This window comes from Musca domestica, unplaced genomic scaffold (assembly GCF_030504385.1).
Source record: "Musca domestica strain aabys unplaced genomic scaffold, Musca_domestica.polishedcontigs.V.1.1 6, whole genome shotgun sequence".
Classification (NCBI taxonomy): domain Eukaryota; kingdom Metazoa; phylum Arthropoda; class Insecta; order Diptera; family Muscidae; genus Musca; species Musca domestica.
In genome coordinates this window covers 22,336,207-22,355,763 of record NW_026712363.1, presented here as the reverse complement: position 1 = coordinate 22,355,763, position 19,557 = coordinate 22,336,207, and the positions used below count along the sequence as shown (strand labels likewise).

The following is a 19,557-nucleotide window of genomic DNA, read 5'->3' as shown; positions in this document are numbered from 1 at the left end:
ACTATTTGGTTCTTTTCGTACAAATATAGGTCACATTTCCAAAACTACTGCCAAATCTCAATTTTAGATATCAACAGAGATCGCAGTATCAAATTTCAGAATTATATCTCTATCCCTTTATTCAATACCAAATTTAATAGTAATTAGTACTTTCCACAAAATAACAAATAGTATTATTTTTGAAGTGTAGTACCATTTTGGAACTTTTCGTACCTTAAAGTACACATTCTGTCTGTCCAATATAAATTATTCAATATTTAGTGCATTAATGTACTTTTCGTTCCTTTTTAGTATGTGTTTCCAAAAAGCAGCCTAATCACACGTCTGCACACCAAGACACACCTTTTTAGCCTTTTCGTCTGGGCTTTAATTCAATCTGGCAATGAGTTATTTCAGACTGCCTGCGATGATTTTCAGATTATGTGATTTCGTCCCCATTAGGGACCTGATTAGGGCCTGCTTGACTTTTGACCTTTCTTTACTGGTATTATTGTTTACTTTAAACTTCGAAATTTTGTCTGCATGTATATCCTTTTAAGGATTATTTATTTTTTTGGGTTTTTTTTTCGCTTTTACAAACTTTAACTATTTTAACAAACTAGAATTACACATTATGAGTATGCACGGGTGTATATGTTTATGTATATTTGATTGTCTATTTTTTAGGGAGGGAGGGTGTAACTCGCTTGAGGTTATGGTGGAATTTTGGTGATTAATCATAGGTTAAATTAATATTCACAGTCAGGTCCGTTTGCGTCGTTCATCATCAGGATGGCAAGGATTTGGTTTACAATTGTTTCACATTCACATAACTGCTGGCATGGCCATGTCCATGGGCATGTCCCAAACCATAACCGTATCCACCATGATAATAACCCTGATCCAGAGAATTGCCGGCATAACCATAACCAGCTCCATACTGATGACCCTTGGCATAGATTTCGGGATGATGGGCATGGCCGATTTTCTTGACAACGGCATTGAAGCCGTTATGGTCATCGGCATGGTATTCCACAACACGGGTTGTGCCATCGGATTCCTTTAGGGAATAGCCACCTGGAAACAAAATGTGAAGACAATTTTTCAAAATTTTCCCTTTACCACTTACCCTTCACTAAGCCACCATCACGATGTTCCCATTGATTCTTAATATCACCAGTCTTCAGATCCTTGACACCATAGTCGAATTGATATTTAGGATATTTGTAATAATCCAATTTGCCCACATGGCCAGCATAGCCATAACCTTTATCCAAATATTCTCCGCCATAGTAGCCCAAATCGTAATGTCCTCCGGAACTGTATTTGATGTCCCCACCACCACCACCAACACCACTGCCATGATGGTGATGATGATAAATGGGAATATCATGCTTCACCACCGAGGTATAGCTGGAGCCACCACCGCCATGGGAATATCCTGCCATGGTCAGGCCCACAAAGGCCGATACGACCAAAATCACACTAAAGCTATGCATTTTTCACTTGAATTTAGAAAAAAAGCCTTTTAAGGAAGGAAACAAAAAAATTGCCGATTTTTGTGCAAAACTTCCGAAGATGAACAAACAAAGAAGTCGAAGAACTTAGAATCGAACTGATAATGAACTCGATCCATGGCTTAGTATTTATAGCTTCTAAATCGATTAATATTTCGTAATGAGCTAGAATTAGAACTCTATTGCGTTGTAAGTTTCGTTTCGGCTTTTGTTTTTTTTTGTTATATTTTTGTTTTTATTGCATTTTGACTGTCCAGCGGAATTATGCGGTTGGTTAGTCATTGTTTCCTTCATTGTTGCATATTTTCGAAAACAATACAAAAAAAAAGATCGCGTGTCTGTGCTTGAGTTAATTTTTATAACCATCGTCATAATTGTGCAATTAATAAAGAAGTAAAATCCGCAACATTTGAAGTAACACTTTTTTGTTACGTTTTTGCTTTAGTTTAATTAAAGTCCATTTCATTGTTTAATAATGAAAACAAAATCGGTTTTGAGCAAGACATATAATATATTCAAATGTGTGTGTGTAAAACACAGACATTCCTAAGACAGTAGTCGAATCGGAGTAACTCTATTCAAGTAACAAGTAAAAAAACGGCGTTACATTCTGTCGGCTCGGGTTTGGTATCCCCAACATTAGGTAATAAAAATATTGAAAAATATATCCGAATGTACCCGTTCCGAATAATTTTCAAAGAGATAATTATTTTCAAACAAACCATTATACAAATACCTTTATAGAACCATTCTACAATTGTCAAAATTCCAAACTTGGGTGGTACCGTTACGGAAGGACTATATCGTTCTAGATTTAGTATCCATTGAGAAGCCTCAAAAGCAAATCGAAGAGAAATGTGGCTCACAATGAAGCAAACACACCTGAAACACACACAAACTCGGCAGAAGCCTTGAAGATATATTTAATTTGGCGGAACCAATATATATGGGAGCTATACCCAAGCGATTTTTATACCCTGCACCACATAGTGGTAAGGGTATTATGTCTTTGTGTATTTGCTTGTAACATGGAGAATGAAGCGAGATAGACCCATAGTTACTTTGGAGGATGTTCAAAGAATCATTTTTTGAGTCGATTTATGCATGTTAGTCCGTCCGTCTGTCCATGTATTATTAAGAAAAAATGAAGGTCGCATTTATTATCCGATTGAAATGAAATTTTCGAAACAATATAAGTTTGGTCTTAGGACAAATCCTATTGAAATTAGTGAGAATCGGTTCGAATTTAGATGTAGCTCCCAAATATATCTTCAACTGATTTCGGGTTAATTGTTCACCAAGTGGCCAATATCAGTCCAAAAAAAAAACAAATTTTGCCACTGAAACAAAATCAAACGCCATAACTTTTACACTTTTTATACCCTACAAGACTATGTGTTGGGGGTATTATAAGTTTGATTGGGCCAAAAATTATGTAACACCTCGAAATATTGGTTTCCCACATAGGAAAGTATATATGGATCTTCCTATCTCGCCGAGCTGAGTAGATCTAGCTGTCCATGTTAATTTGTAATCACTCTACAGGTCGCAATTATGGTCCGATCCTCACGAAATTGAGAAGGAATAGAGGAACAGGTCAATTCTGACCATTACGTCGATGCTGATAGAAAATATATCGGATACATATAACGAAATACATACAATGTTATATACAAAGGAATGAGATGTTAGCTAGAATGATTATATCTCAAGAATGGCTGGACCGATTTTGACAAATTTTGTCAATTCAGAATGCCCTTTTGGCATAAAAGTATAAATTGTAAAAAAATCGCATAAACAAATGTCAAAAATTATGTTAATATAGGTTTTGTATTATTTTGTGACACATTTCATTTTTTCATATTTTTTATTGCATGCGATAATTTTAATTTGACTTAAAAAAATGGAAGTATATATTTTGTAATATTTTTTCACATTACAACACCGGTTGGGGCTGTTATATACAGATTGCAATTATTATCCGATCCTCACGAGAACTTTCACAAGGATAAGGCTCAGAAGGGATAGGCCTATTGGTTTTAAAGATATCCGCAAAATATATAGGGGTTGAAATGGACCAACAACTAAAAATGTTCCTGATTTTGCAGCCGTTATAAAGGTCATATAGAAACCAAAGGACACGAAATCTCGCATGTGTGTTAGAGTTTAGCACAGCGAGTAGAATGGACCACTACTTTTGTGTGAAAAAATACCAGCATTACTTACAGGCGATTCTGTCTTTTTTATGCTGATTTCGTTGACGAATATAGCCAAATATCGTAGACAAGCAAATCATATAGATGTGTCTAAATTTAGAGATACAGAGGGGACTCTTGCTTTTGGAGATGATCGCAAAATATTTAGGGGTTCTAATGAACCAAAAACAGAAAAAATTTCCTGATCACACAATTGAAGCCAATAGACACGCTTGAGAATGTCAGGAAAGGATTCAAGCATTTTGGATGGAAAATGGACCACAGCAACTAACAGCATGACGGAGTGCTTAAATATTAGGTAAATGTCCCTGGTCAGGTCAGTGCTCCGTGACATAATTTCAAAAGCGAAATCTTCCAATATGGATTCGGACATAAGGGGTCTTCTAACATATTGTAGTGTTGTTGGGTATCACATGGTCGGCCCAGCACGACTATAGCCTTGCTTACTTGTTTTAAATATTATTGGATGAAATCAAAAAATTCGGAAATAGCATCAAATTTTAGAATAAGTTTAGATTTTTTCGAATTGGTCGCATTTGGCACGAATTATGGCCTTCAGGCGGCCAATGAAACCGTCACAAGCTGCCCGAATGTTGCTCTGCGGTATTTTGACCCATTCTCGGCGAAGCGCTTGCTTGAGGTGATCGACACTTTGGTATTTTTTAGTGCCAACCTTGCCTTCCAAAATACTCCAGACACAATAGTCCAACGGATTGATATCCGGAGATTTTGGTGGCCATTGTGCGCTGGAAATGCAGCGAGAAACCTCATTATGTAACCATTTTTGGGTAGTGCGTGCTGAGTGCGATGGTGCTGAGTTCTGTTGGAATGTCCAAGGTCTGCGGCCAAAATGTTTGCCTGCCCAAGACTTTAATACACCCTCCAAAATATTTTCGCGATAATATTCGGCATTTATTCTGATGCCACGGTCGATTAATGTGAGCGGGGAGCGACCATTGGCTGTTATGGCTGCCCACACCATTACCATGGCCGGCGTTTGAGTTCTGGTGGCCAACCGAGGGTACACATTTTCAGCTGATCTCTTTGGCAAGTAAACACGATCATTTTGTTTGTTTACAGACTGCTGAACAACGAATGACTTCTCATCGGATAAAACCAATTTCGGCAGTTTACAACTTTCGGCGAAGCGAAGCAATTCTTTGTCTCTTTTGAGTCTATTTTCTTTCTGTTGCGGTTTAAGTTCCTGCAACTTTTGGAATTTCAATGGCTTTACCCCGACTTCATTTTTTATTATTTGCCAAATGGAATATTGCGATGTGTTCAGCTCACGAGCCATTTTCGGCGACTGCGTCGCTGGTGTCTATTCAGTCGCTTCTTTACTTTTCGAACCATTTCTGCTGATGTTGCTGTTTTCTTCCGTCCACTTACTTGACGTCTGACTTTTCCGAATATTTTTCCAAGACATCATTATTTTCAAACCAACCATGATACAAAAACCTTTATAAAACCTATCTTCAGCTCTTCAGTCCGTGTATTCTTGTGAACAAAATGCAGGTTGCATTTATTACCCGATTGACATGAAATTTTCCAAACAATATTTTTTTGGCCCAAGGACGAACCCTGCTGAAATTGGTGAGAATCGATAGATTTGGATATAGCTCCCATATATATCTTAAACTGATTTCGGGTTCATTGTGCACTATATGGCTAATATCTGTCCAACTGACCTGAATTTTAGCACATCCGAACCATTATAGTCTATAAGCAGAGACATCAAATTTGGTGAAAATTGGTTCTGGTATAGCAATAGCTCTCGTATATATGCACTCCACAAGAATGATATTTGGTACCACAAATACCTTTGCCAAATTTTGTCAATATCGGATCAGATTAAGATATAGCTCCCATATATATCTTCAACCTTTCGGGTTAATTGTGCACCAAATGACCAATATCAGTCCAAATGACCTAAATTGTGGCACATCCGACCGAATTCAGTCTAGAAGCAAGTACATCAAATTTGGTGATAATCGAACCAGATATAGCTTAAGCTCTCATATATATATATATATATATATATATATATATATATATATATATATATATATATATATATATATATATATATAAAGCCAAATGTTAATAAGTAGCACGATCTACTTCAAATACATTATTTTGTTACGGGAGCTCTACTAAATATGAATAGTGGTGTAGGGTTTCTTATAGCCCCGCCTTTTGACTTCTTCTTACGAATTTTCACGTATCGGGTGATATATGAGGTTTCCCAGGGGTTAGCTATAACCATTTTGACATTTCATACTGAGATCAGCTTTTGGTTAAATTTTTATTTGGTAGTGAAATTATTTAGTATTTTTAATTAATTGAATAAAATATGCAACTTATTACGCCGTATTAAGTCCTATAGGGTATACACTGCAAAACAACAATAAAATGACCACACACAACAAAAATAAACAAAAACTAAATCTAATTAATTTTACATTAACATTCCCTTCATTACGATCGACAGCCAAGACCAGTACAAACACACACGCACACCATATTACTTCATACAAATATATAAGTGTTATACATTGTTAAAAACAATAACAACAAAAAAATATATTTTCGCAAATTTGTTGTTGCAAAGAACTTTAAAAATTAAATTGAAATTAAGCATATAAAACACGTAATTTATTTGCTAAATATTATTTTCGGTGTTATATTCCATTGGTGACTTTCTGGCGTTTTTTGTTTAAATTCGCTGAATATGTCCGTTCCAAGGTCGTAACAGTTTTAAATGTTTTATTTGTTGTTTTTAGTATAAAGTTGGATTATGTCGCAACTGGATTGCTAGGAACTTTGGAAGTTATGTGAAAGGCTTTGTGGAATTTTATCATTAGAATTTCTCTGGGTCACAGCCTTGTACACAAAATAATTAAAAGTACCAAATCAAACTAATGATTTTTTCAAGATTTACTGGGTATGTCAGCATTCAAATAGATATTGTATTCCGCCAAAAAAAAAAAAAAAAAAAAAAAAAAAAAACAATGATTTAATTCTTATAAAAAAGTCTAGTGTGTTCGGTGTACAAAATATTTCCAATCCACAGTTTTGTTGTTTTTAAGGATTATGTTCAAAGGACGAGTGGTGCTTGAGAGGATCGTTAATATTTCAAAATGGAATATCTTAGCAATTTAGACTGGAAAATATGATCAGGTTCTAAAAAGGGAATGAAAATCAGTTTGTCAATATTTTATACGTTCGCTGATATAACAAGGCCGGGCCGGGCCGAACTTTGAATACCCTCCACCATTTGGAACGAATTAGAAAATATTCAAAAAATAAATCCATTGAAAATTCTGTTAAAATCTTTAAAATACCTAATATCGGAAGGTGCCGATATATGGGGGGATATACGCTATTTTGGGGGTATATATTGGGGGTATCGTTATATGGGGGACATACGATATCGTGGACCTATACAGACTACTCTCTTTCAGGGGGTAAAGTACTCACAAAGAACTTCTTGTGTGGATTATCAGACAATTCCGTTGAAAAATGTGGGTAAAATCATCAAAATACCGAACATAGGGGAGTACTGTTATATGGGGGATATACGATAGTGTGGACCTATATAGACAATTCCGTTTCAGGGGTAAAGTGCTCACAAAGAACTCCGTGTGTGGATTTTCAGACAATACGATTGGAAAATGTAGCTAAAATCATCAAAATACCGAATATCGCGGGGTACCGTTATATGGGGGATATACGATATCGTTAACCTATATAGATAATTCTCTGCCGAGGTATAAAGTACCCACAAGGAACTCCTTGTGTGGATTTTCAGACATCTCCGATAAAAAATGTGGATAAAATCATAAAAATACCGAATATCGGGGGTACCGTTATATAAGGGCTATACGATATCGTGGACCTATATAGACAATTCTTTTTGAGGGGGTAAAATGCCCACAAGGGACTCCTTTTGTGGAATTTCAGACAATTTCATTGAAAAATGTGGATAAAATAATCAAAATACCAAATATCGGGGGTACCGTTATATGGGGGCTATACGATATTGTGGACCTATATAGATAATTCTCTGCCGAGGTATAAAGTACCCACAAGGAACTCAGACAATTCCGTTGAAAAATGTGGCTAAAATCGTAAAAATACCGAATATCGGGGGGTACAGTTATATGGGGGATATACGATATCGTGGACCTTTATAGACAATTCTCTCTCAGGGGGTAAAGTACTCACAAGGAATTACTTGTGTGAATTTTCAGATAATTCCGTTGAAAAGTGTGGACAAAATCCTCAAAATACCAAATGTCGGGGGTTCCGTTATATGGGGGCTATACGATATCGTGGACCTATATAGATAATTCTCTGCCGAGGTATAAAGTACCCACAAGGAACTCCTTGTGTGGATTTTCAGACAATTCATTTGAAAAATGTGGCTAAAATCATCAAAATACCGAATATCGGGGGTACCGTTATATGGGGGCTATACAATATCGTGGACCGATATACCCCATCTTCGAACTTGACCTGCCTGCAGACAAAAGAGAGATCTGTGCAAAATTTTAGCTGCATAACTTAATTCGTTTAGACTGTAGCGTGATTACAACAGACGGAAAGACGGACGGACAAGGCTAAATCGTCTTAGAATTTTACGCTGATCAAGAATATATATACTTTGTTGGGTCTAAAATGATTATTTCGATGAGTTACAAACGGAATGACGAACTTAATATACCCTCCATACATTTTTTGGTGGAGGGTATAAAAATTACCTCAGGCTATGTTTGAACTACTCCATGTCTTTTTATACTCTCCACCATAGTATGGAGGGTATATTAAGTTTATCATTCCGTTTGTAACACCTCGAAATATAAATTTTAGACCCCACAAAGTATATATATTCTTGATCAGCATAAAATTCTATGTCGATTTAACGACGTCCGTCCGTCTGTAGAAATCACTCAAGCTTCCGAACGAATTGAAGTAGATTGAAAAAATTTTACTCAAATGTATATTATGTCTGCAGGACTTTTGGTACTGAAAATGGGTCATGTAGGCCCAGGTTTTGGTATAGCCCCCATATAACGGTACCTCCCGATATTCGGTATTTTGATGATTTTTTTGACAATATTCATCGGAATTGTTTCAAATTTGGTATTTAATATTTGAAAAGAATACTACAGCCCAAGACAGAAAATTGTATGTGCAGGTCCACTTTTCACAGGAAGTCTTTCAAATTTGGTATTTTAAGTTCGTAATGGATACTACAGCCAAAGACAGAAAATTGTCTGTGCAGGTCCATGCCTTCGTATAGCCTCCCTATAACGGTTCTGATCTTGATAAATCGATTTATGCATGTCCGTCCGTCTGTTTGTCCATGTATTTTTGTGAACAATATACAGGTCGCATATATTGCTCGATTGTGACGAAATTTTGCACAGATCATTTGTTTGGCCCAAGGACGAAGGCTGTGGAAATTGGCGAGGATCGGTTCAAATTTAGTTATAGCTCCCATATATAGCTATAACTTCCATATATATGTTTCATCCGATTTGGTGATAAAATCGCTCATATGCGTAATGTGCACTTCACAACCATAATATTTGATACCGGACATCAGATACTGTTTCAAAATACCTCTGCCGAATTTTTTGTATACCCTCAGCCATATGGCTACAGAGAGAATATATATTATTTGATATGGTCAAAACGTGCCTAGACGAAATAATGGTTTTAGATCCTAGGTCTCTTTGGACCAAATCCGTTTCAGGGCAATTAGAGTGCGGCTGGTGCGCAAAACTTGGCATATCGTGATATTTTTGTCAAACTTAGATCGACTTTGTAGATGGGCAATATCAGTCCACAACTTCTAGTACCTCCCCCACAAAAGGTCGAAATTTTCAAAACATATATTTTCTGCACAGAAAGAGAAACATTAATCTGATTTAGCTCCAACTTTGCAAATCCTAATATTTGCTTCAGTTCTAGGACAAGTGCGAAAATGGACAATATCGGTCCAGTCCATCAAGTACCTCCCCTACAAAGGGTCAACATTTTGAATAGTTACAACTCTTATAAAATGTGATGTAAGACTCCAATTGTTTTCAAAATTCAAAGATCCCAATATTACTATTTACTTAAGGTCTGGTGCTAACATGGAGTACTTCGGTCCACTCCTTCTGGTACCTTCCCCACAAAACATCGAAATTTTCAAAAAATATATTTTCTGCGCAGAAAGAAAACCGATGATCCGATTTTGCTCCAACTTTGCAAATCCTAATATTTGAATCAGTTCTAGATCAGGTGTGAAAATGGACAATATCGGTCCATAATTACAACTCTTATAAAATGTGATATAAGAGCTCGATTGCCTTCAAATTTCATACATCCTAATATTTTTATTAACCCAAGGTATAGTGTTAAGATGGAATACATCGGTCCTTCTAGTACCTTCCCTACAAAAAATAGAAAATTTGAATATCCATTAAGCTCATAAAACGCGAAATTAACATACGATTCCACTTAGACTTGGCTCAGATATTGGCGAGTATTTCAATCAACACAGAATCTGTTATAAAGAAGATAGAGATCGGCCCATTCCTTTTAGTACCTCCCCCACATAGTTTGAAAAACAAAACGCCAAGAAAGAAAGCGAAATAAGTATCCAATTCTCTTCAGATTTCACCCACACAAACATTTTCGTTAACACAAGATCTGTTGTGAAGTTGATATAAATCTGTGAACCCCTTCTGGTACCACACCCACAAAGGGTCACAATTTGCAATCATTTTATCTGTCATAACTTGCGAAACAATTTAACGATTCTTTACAACTTGCTATGCCTAAATATTTTTTTCAACAAGAAGCCTGATATGAATATGCAATTTATCGAAATTTATGATTCCGTAGACTATATCTGTTACCTCACGCACATTGTAACATTTTCTAAAAAATATCACATAGGGTAAGTGTGCCTAAGTTCGGCATGTCCCAGTAGTCGGCACTTTTTATTTTTAAGCCCAAATAAATGAAACTTTTATAACTAAATTTATTTTGTTTACTTCTAATATATTGTCAGCTATCTTTGTGTACAATTTCGCTAAGAAAAGATGATTTATTCTAATAAAAATTAAATTTTTGTCTGTGAAGGTCCTCAACAATACATATTCTTAAGAAAAGTACAATAAAGACGTCGAATCAGTTTAACTAAACAAAAATATTATATTTTAATGAATTAATTTATTATTATTATTAATTATTCTCACAAAAAAATTGGCATGCCGACTGTTGGAAAATGCCATACCGACAATTGGCAAGTGGTGCCGACTACTGGCACAAAAGCATTGTTTTAATAAAACTACAAATTTATGAAATTTAATAAAAAGTTATTAAAACTTTATTTATTATTGCAAAAACTATACAAAATTTCGAATCTGAATAAATTAACTTTGTAATAATTGAAAAGATCCACTCAGAATGGTGAGCGATTAAAAACGCGAAAATCCTAAAAGTGCCGACTACTGGTACACTTACCCTATATAAAGTGAAGAAATAAGTCCATATAATCCATACCAGGCACGTCGCAATATTTATATCATACAAGTCAAAATATATTTAAATAATCGAACATAGGCTGAGGGTATATATCTGTCGGCAAACCCTGATACTTTTTAACTTGTTTTATTTTATTTTATCGAGATCGGTTCAGATTTTAATATAGCTTCGATATACATCTTCATCCGACTTTACGGTTATTGTTCCACATATATATAATATCAGCCAAAATTGGATATTTTATAATATAATCCTTATGGAAGTCATATACGGCAATATTATTTTTGGTACTAGTGGTTCAAAAGCCCCTGTCAAATTTGTTGAGAATCAATTTAGAGTTGGATATAGTTCCAAAATTGTGACTACTCTAAAGCCATGATACCCATTCAAATAAGGTTCATAATTAGTATTATCTACTTCAAAAAAACAAAAAATCCCAATATACACGCTTTTTTGTTACGGGAACTTTACTAAATACGCCTAGTAGTGTAGGGTATCATATAGTTGGTACCGACCGACTTTTGACCTTTCCTTATTGTTTTTTGGTTGTTTTAGTATTCCAGTGGTAGAACTTCTAACAAACTCCATTGTATATAGGCAATTAATTTTTTATGTAATAGATCAGTTTCGTCTGAGATTTAATAAATCACTGTTATTCTTCTATTGCAACGACGATCCGCCCACTTGTTTTTGCCTCAAATGTCTAACTAATTCTAATGGACCAATTATGTTCCCCAAACAATGTGATAGCAATAATTAACATCAGAATTTGTGATAAACTATAGTCGTCTACATATTATTAACAACAATCTCTACACCATTTTTATATTCAATTAGACAAATTGACGGCGCTAGAGACTACCTTCTCTTCGGACTGAATGGCATAAAACACCTGTGCCTAAAATAAATCAATGTTAGAAAAAAGTTGGTAATGCCAAGCAACTAAATAGAATGTTCATGGCTAAATGAAAAAGTGCTGCACTTGGTGTCAAAGGAAAATAGAAAAACTAAAAAAAAAACAAAAAAAAAAAACTTGTAAGGAAAAGTCAAAAGTCGGGTGGGGCCGATTATATGATACCCTACACCACTATGCATATTTAGTAGAGCTCAACGTAACAAAAGCATTTATTTGAAGTTGGTCATAAAACCTATCATAATTTGGCTTTAGAACAGTTATAGTTTGGTTGCAGAGGGAACTAATATATGGGAGGCATATCCAATTCTGAATCGATTTTTAATAAATTTGACATTGTTATAGAGTGCATGATTCACATTCGAAAGCCATTATATTAAAAAACAATTAAGCAAAGGCTATAGCCTTGCGGGGCCGACCATGTAATACCATACAAAACTGGAATATGTTAGAAGCCCCCTTATAGCCAAATCCATCTTGGAAGATTTCGCTTTTGAAATGATGTCACAGAGCATTGCCCAGATATTATATTAGCATTTTGATCAGGGACATTTGCCCAATATTTACGCACTCCGTCGTGCTGTTAGTTGTTGTGGTCCATTTTACAGCTAAATATAATCTAATGGTCATTCAAAATGCTATAATTCTTCCCTGTCCTTAACTCTCTTCTCAGGCGTGTCGATTGGCTTCAATTGTGTGATGAGGAAATTTTTTCTGTTTTTTGGTTGATTTGAACCCATAAATATTTTGCGATCATCTCCAAAAGCAAGAGGCCCTTTTGTATCTTCAAATTTAGACTCATCTTTATGATTTGCTTATCTACGATATTTGGCTATATTCGTGAACGAAATCGGCACAAAAACCCCAGAAGTTCGCCTTTTGTGTATTTCGGATATTGTCTCTAAGTGATGCTGATATTTTTTTACACATTCCACCCGCTGTCCTGAACTCTAACTTAATGCTACATTTCGTGTCCTTTGGTTTCTATTTGTGATCTTTAAGACGGTTGCAAAATCAGAAACATTTTTAGTTGTTGGTCCATTTCAACCCCTAAATATATTGCGCACATCTTGGAAAATATTAGGCCTAGTCCTTATTAGCCTAATCCTACCCCTGTGAAAATTTTCGTGAGGATCGAAAGATACAGGGTGAGATGAAAAAACTGCAACCAATTTCAGACTGGTGACATATTTAAGCCGCTCGCCCGACAGCTGTTAATATTACTCCAGTGAAAGCTCGTTATATTGTTTACAAGCGTACAAAAGCATTTTGGTGAGAATTCTCCAGAAAAAAAGTTATTCGCGATGGAATTCAAGCGTGATAGTGTGATGTCTTTATATTTTGCTGGAAACCCACAAGTGGCTATCGTTAGAGCATTCCAGCATTTAAATGTGAACAAATCTTTTGTGTCTCGTACCATCGCTCGTTACCGTGACGTCAAGGAAGTGGACGGAAGAAAACAGCAACATTAGCAGAAATGATTCGACACGTAAAGAAGCGACTGGATCAAAACCCGCGTCGCAGTGGCCGAAAATGGCTCGTGAGCTGAACATATCGCAATATTCCATTCGGCAAATATTGAAAAATGAGCTCGGGGTAAAGTCATTGAAATTCCAAAAAGTGCAAGAACTTACACCGCAACAGAAAGAAAATAGACTCAACAGAGCTAAAGAGTTGCATCGCTCGGCCGAAAGTGGTGAACTGTCGAATTTGGTTTTCTCCGATGAGAAAACATTCGTTGTCCAACAGTTTGTAAACAAACAAAATGATCCTGTTTACTCGCCAAAAAGGTCAGCAGAAAGTGTGCACCTTCGGTTGGCCGCTAGAACTCAAGCGCTGGTCATGGTGATGGTGTGGGCCGCCATAACCATTGGCTGGGTTGCTCTCCTCTCGTATTAATCGACCATGGCATCAGAATAAATTCCGAATATTATCACGAAAATATTCTGGAGGGTGTATTAAAGCCTTAGGCACGCAAACAATTTGGCCGCAGACCTCGGACATTCCAACCGGACTCAGCACGCGCCACCCAAGAATGGTTAAAAAATGAGGTTCCTCGCTTCATTTTCATCGCACAATGGCCACCAAAATCTTCGGATACCAATCCGTTGGACTATTGTGTCTGTAGTATTTTGGAAAGCAAAGTTGGCACTAAAAAATACCAAAGTGTCGATCACCTCAAGCAAGCGCTTCGACGGGAATGGGCCAAAATACCGCAGAGCAACATTCGGGCAGCGTGTGACGGTTTAATTGGCCGTTTGAAGACCATAATTCGTTGCAGAGGTGACCATTTCGAACAAATCTAAACTTATTCTTAAATTTGATGCTATATCCGACTTTTTTGCTTTTACTCAAAAAAAAAAAAAAAAAAATAAATAAATAAATAAATAAATAAAATAAAATAAATAAATAAAATAAAATAAATAAAAAATAATATGTGAAAATTATGTCGTTTGACTTTCTTGCAGTTTTTTTTTATCTCACCCGGTACATGGGAGCTATGTCCAAATCTGAGCCTTTCTCGATAAAATTTGGCAAAGGTATTTCTGAGCTTTATAAGATAAAAGGTATCAAATATAATTTTTGTCGAATACATATTACGAATGTAACATAGATATGGGAGCTATAGCTATATCTGAACCGATTTTCAACATATTTGATGTACTTGCTTTTAGACTAAATTCTGTCGTATGTGCCAAAATTCAGGTCATTGGGACAGATATTGACCATTTGGTTGAAGATATATATGGAGCTATATCCAAATCTGAAACGATGCTCGCCAATTTCAATAGGGTTCGTCCTTGGGCCAAACAAATTTTGTTTATAAAATTTCATCTCAATCGGATAATAATCGCGACATGCATTTTCTTCACAAAAATACATGAAGAGGTGGACGGACGGACGGACTGTCATGCATAAATCTACTCAGAAAGTGATTCTATGAAGATCCTCAAAATTAACTATGGGTCTATCTCGTTTCCTTCTTCATGTTACAAACAAATGCACACAGACATAACACCCTTACCACAATGTGGTGCAGGGTATAAAAATGCACTTTGTGTGAAAGGAAAATAGAACAAGTTAAAAGCAATAAGTTAGGCCGTATCGAACTTTCAATACCCTCCACCATTTGGAACGAATTTGGAAATTTTCCAAAAAATAAAATCCGTTAAAAATTCTATTAAAATATTAAATATTCTGAATATAGCCGTTATATTGGGATCCATACGGAGACGTGGAGCTGCATACTCAACTTTTGTCACAAGCCATATAATATTCAAATACGAAACTCGAAAAAATCCTGTGAATAACGTAGCTAAAATCATCAAAATACCTAATATAGGGAGGTATCATTATATGGGGGCCTTACCAAAACGTGGACCAGTACAGACAATTTTCTGTCATAGGCTGTAGTATCTATTACGAACTTCAAATACCAAATTTGAAACAATTCCGGTGAATAATGTCGCTAAATCATCAAAATATCGAATATAGAGAGATATTGTTATATCGGGGCTATACGAAGACCTGTACCTGCATAGACATATTAGAAACTTCAAATACGAAATTTCAAATAAGATCGGTAAATATTGTACTTAAAATCGTCAAAATAACGAATATTGTGAGATAGTGATATATGGGGCCTTTACGAAAGGCTGGACCTGCATTGACAATTTTCTGTCATAGGCTGTAGATGGGTACTACGAATTCTAAGTACGAAATTTGAAACAAGTCCGGTGAATAGTTTCTGTAAAATCAAAAATATATAAAATCAAAGTCAAAATATAGAATATCGGCGGGTACCGTTGTATGTGGGCTATACGATATCATGGACCTATATAGGGAGTAAAGTGCTTAGAAAGAACTTCTTTTCAGGGAGAAAAAAGCTTAGAAAGAACATCTAGTATTTTTAGAACTACTAGAATTTTAGACAATTCCATAGAAAAATATAGCTAAAATCATCAAAATGCCGAATATAGCGAATTACCGTTATATGGGGGATATACGATATCGTGGGCCTATATAGACAATGCTCTTCCGGGGTGTAAAGTACTCAGAGGGAACTCCTTTTGTGGATTTTTAAACAATGTTATTGACAAATTTGGCATCAATCATAAAAATACCGAATATCAGGAGGTACCGTTATATGGGGGCTATACGATATCGTGGACCGTTGATACATGACCTGCCTGCTGACAAAAGACTGATAGCTTCCTATCTTTATTTGTTTTGACTCTAGCATATTTACCACAGATGGAGCGGTGGGCAGGTCTAAATTTTTACGCTGATCCAAAATATATATACTTTGTTAGGTCTAAAATTATTATTTCGATTGGTTACAAATCGAATGACCTTCTTAATATACCCTCCATACTATGTATAGTGAAGGGTATAATAAAAACCTAAAATACCCAAAACAAAAATACCAACAACACAACTCTAATGGCTGGCTACTTTCAACAAGGTGCTAAAGAACATAGATTATCACACCTTTGGCGAAAAAAATAAAACGCTCGCCAATAAAAGCCATTAAGCCAAGCTCTCAATCTTCTAGTCTAGCCAAGAAAATTCATAAATTCTTATAACTGCGCATGCGCGCCTACCTTAAAATACTTGCATTGAAAATGATATGTTCTGTTTTTTTTTGTTCATACACTAGGGGCAATTGTTGACCAACAAATTAAGTTATTAGCCAGTGCCAAACCATCTGTCTGTCTAACTAAAAAATCTGAACTAACACAAATACCAACAAAAACCCAAGACTTTATGAAATCCGTAATGTAAGCTAGTCATGAGGGACTGCCCGCCGGCCAGCCTGGTTGACTGGCTGGCTAACTATTGTATAATAATGGTCATAACTAACACTCCGGTCAAGAAAATGTTGGCCACAAATTTAATGGAGGTAATTGTGGCTAATATAACTAACCTACCTAAAACAACAACAAACATAGATAACTTTAAGGCAGGCCATAATTTGTTTAAACAAAAAAAATCCACTGTATTTAAACCATAACAACACGAAACGTCCAGCCGTCCATTTGACTGGCCATTCATTCTTTTAACGGCCAAAAATTGAAAACAAAGAAAAAAACCACAACAACAAAACAAAAAATATGAAAGAAATAAAACATTTTTTTTCACAGCCTTAACAATTTACTTTGTTTGTCTTTACGTTTAAATAATTGTTTCAGCTTTTTTGTTTTATTTCGATTACTTAAGCCGCAGGTAGCCCACTTTATTAGTTTGCAATTAGATTTGAAATCCAAAACCAAGTCCGCCAGCGAGAAAATGAAAATCACTGAGTGATGAATGGATTTGGGTTTTAACACTCTGGCCCAATGCGTTGGCCTGCGGTGGAGGGAATTCAATGAAGCATAGAAACGTAGCAGATAACAACAAGAAAATAGTTTAACACAAATTTTGGAAAACGTTGTACGTAAATACAATGTTGTAACAAGCTGAGAATTGAAATGAAATGGAATAAGTGGCAATAAAAAAAATGTTAAACGGGTGTAATTAAAATGAGAGCATGTGGAAATGTGAGATGCCTTAATAAGATGGCTCAAAAAGAAACAGGTGCTGAAGAAGATTCATTTTTTAGGAATGGTGGAAAAATTAGATACTTAAGAATATCAGTTTCTGGAACGAACGAAAAATATAGACGCACCATCTTCTAAACTACAATGTACGACAAAATTGAATTTTTTCAATAATTACTGGAAAAATTAAGCAGATTGTGAAAGTAAAACTAACAAGTAAGCAAAGGCTATAGTCATGCGGAGCCGACCATTTGATACCCTACAACACTTCAGAAAGTCCCTTATGTCTAAATCCACTGTCCACACATTACCCTTAGCATTTCCAGGGACATTTGCACAATATTTAAGCACTGAGTCGTGCTGTTAGTTGTTGTGATCCATTTTTCAGCTAAATATAATCCAAAGGTCATCCAAAATGTAGTATTCCTCCCTGTCCTTAACTCTCTTCTCAGGCGTGTCGATTAGCTTCAATTGTGTGATCAGGAAACGTTTTCTGTTCATTCGAATCCCTAAATATTTTGCGATCATTTCGTCTGTATCTCCAAATTTAGACTCATCAATATGATTTGCAGCATAAAAAAGCCAGAAGATCGCCTTTTGTATATTTCGGATATCGGCTGTAAATAATGTTGGTATTTTTTCACACAAAAGTAGTTGTCCATTCTGCCCGCTGTCCTAGACTCTAACTTTATGCGAGATTTCGTGTCCTTTTGTTTCTATTTGTGACTTTTATAATGACTGCAAAATCAGGAACATTTTTAGTTGTTGGTTAATTTCAACCCCTAAATATATTGCGGACATCTTTGATAACAATAGGCCTAGCCCTTCTGGGCATAACTCTACCATTGTGAAAATTTTCGTGAGGATCGGACAATTGCAATCTGTATATAATAATCCCAACCTGTATTATAAGGTGAAAAATATTGCAAAACATACCCTTCCAATTGAAAAAATAGCATGCGATAAAAATATGAAAAAAAAAAAAAAAAAAATAAAAAAATGTCACGAAATACTACAAAACTTATATTGACATCAGCGATGCCAACTTAGTGCTTTTCGCGCTATTTATGGTGCTTTTTAGACTCCCCAAAACGCCAAAATAGTAGGCATAACGCGAAACGAAAAAAAAAGCACTGTACGTACGCTTTTCATCTTTTCTGTTGGTGCTTTTAGCGGGTTTTAGATTTTAAAATGTGTCAATGTTTATACATTCGAATATTTCGATAGTATGACATCTACTTATCGCAAGTTCTTTACTGCAAATTCTTTACGTGTCTTTCATTCCTGTCATTGAAGTTCTTTTGTTTACATGTAACTCTTTTTTAAAAAACTAAAATAAAATGAAGAATTTTGTGTATTATAAACCAATTGAAGGAAAAGTGAAATAAACGAGAAACAAGTTAAAAAGCAGTAAGTTCGACCGGGCCGAACTTTGAATACCCTCCGCCATTTGGAACGAATTTGGAAATTTTCAAAAAATAAAATCCTTAAAAATTCTGTATAAATTTTAAAAATACCGAATATAGCCGTTTTACTGGGGTCTATACGACGTGGACCTACATAGGCATTGTTTGTCATAAGCCATTACCATATTCAAATTCGAAAACTTGAAATAAACGATGAATAATGTAGCTAAAATCATCAAAATATCGTTATAGGGAGGTTCCGTTATATCGGAGCTGTGCGAAGATCTGGACCAGCATAGACAATTTTCTGTCATGAAGCATACATTACGAAGTTCAAATACGACATATCAAACAATGTCGGTGGGTATTGTACCTAAACTCGTCAAAATACCGAATATAGGGAGGTTGTGATATATGGGGCCTATACGAAAACCTGGAACT

General features: G+C 35.6%; 1 protein-coding gene across 1 annotated transcript; it reads right to left on the bottom strand.

Moving 5' to 3' along the window:
• Window positions 1–521: 521 nt before the first annotated feature.
• LOC101891120 (adult-specific cuticular protein ACP-22) lies at window positions 522–1,583 on the bottom strand. Its single transcript, XM_005184911.4, has 2 exons — window positions 1,109–1,583; window positions 522–1,056 (listed from the first exon to the last, which is right to left on the bottom strand). Exons 1-2 carry the CDS (start codon window positions 1,476–1,478, stop codon window positions 788–790), a joined length of 639 nt encoding a protein of 212 aa, XP_005184968.2. The 5' UTR covers window positions 1,479–1,583; the 3' UTR covers window positions 522–787.
• Between the last annotated feature and the right edge of the window lie 17,974 nt (window positions 1,584–19,557).

Bases quoted from the DNA above. Each gene is read 5' to 3' on its own strand.
- LOC101891120 (XM_005184911.4), bottom strand. From the start codon at position 1,478: ATGCATAGCTTTAGTGTGATTTTGGTCGTATCGGCCTTTGTGGGCCTG. The intron at 1,057-1,108 runs GTAAGTGGTAAA...TTTTGTTTCCAG, and splicing joins TGATGGTGGCTTAGTGAAGG to GTGGCTATTCCCTAAAGGAA.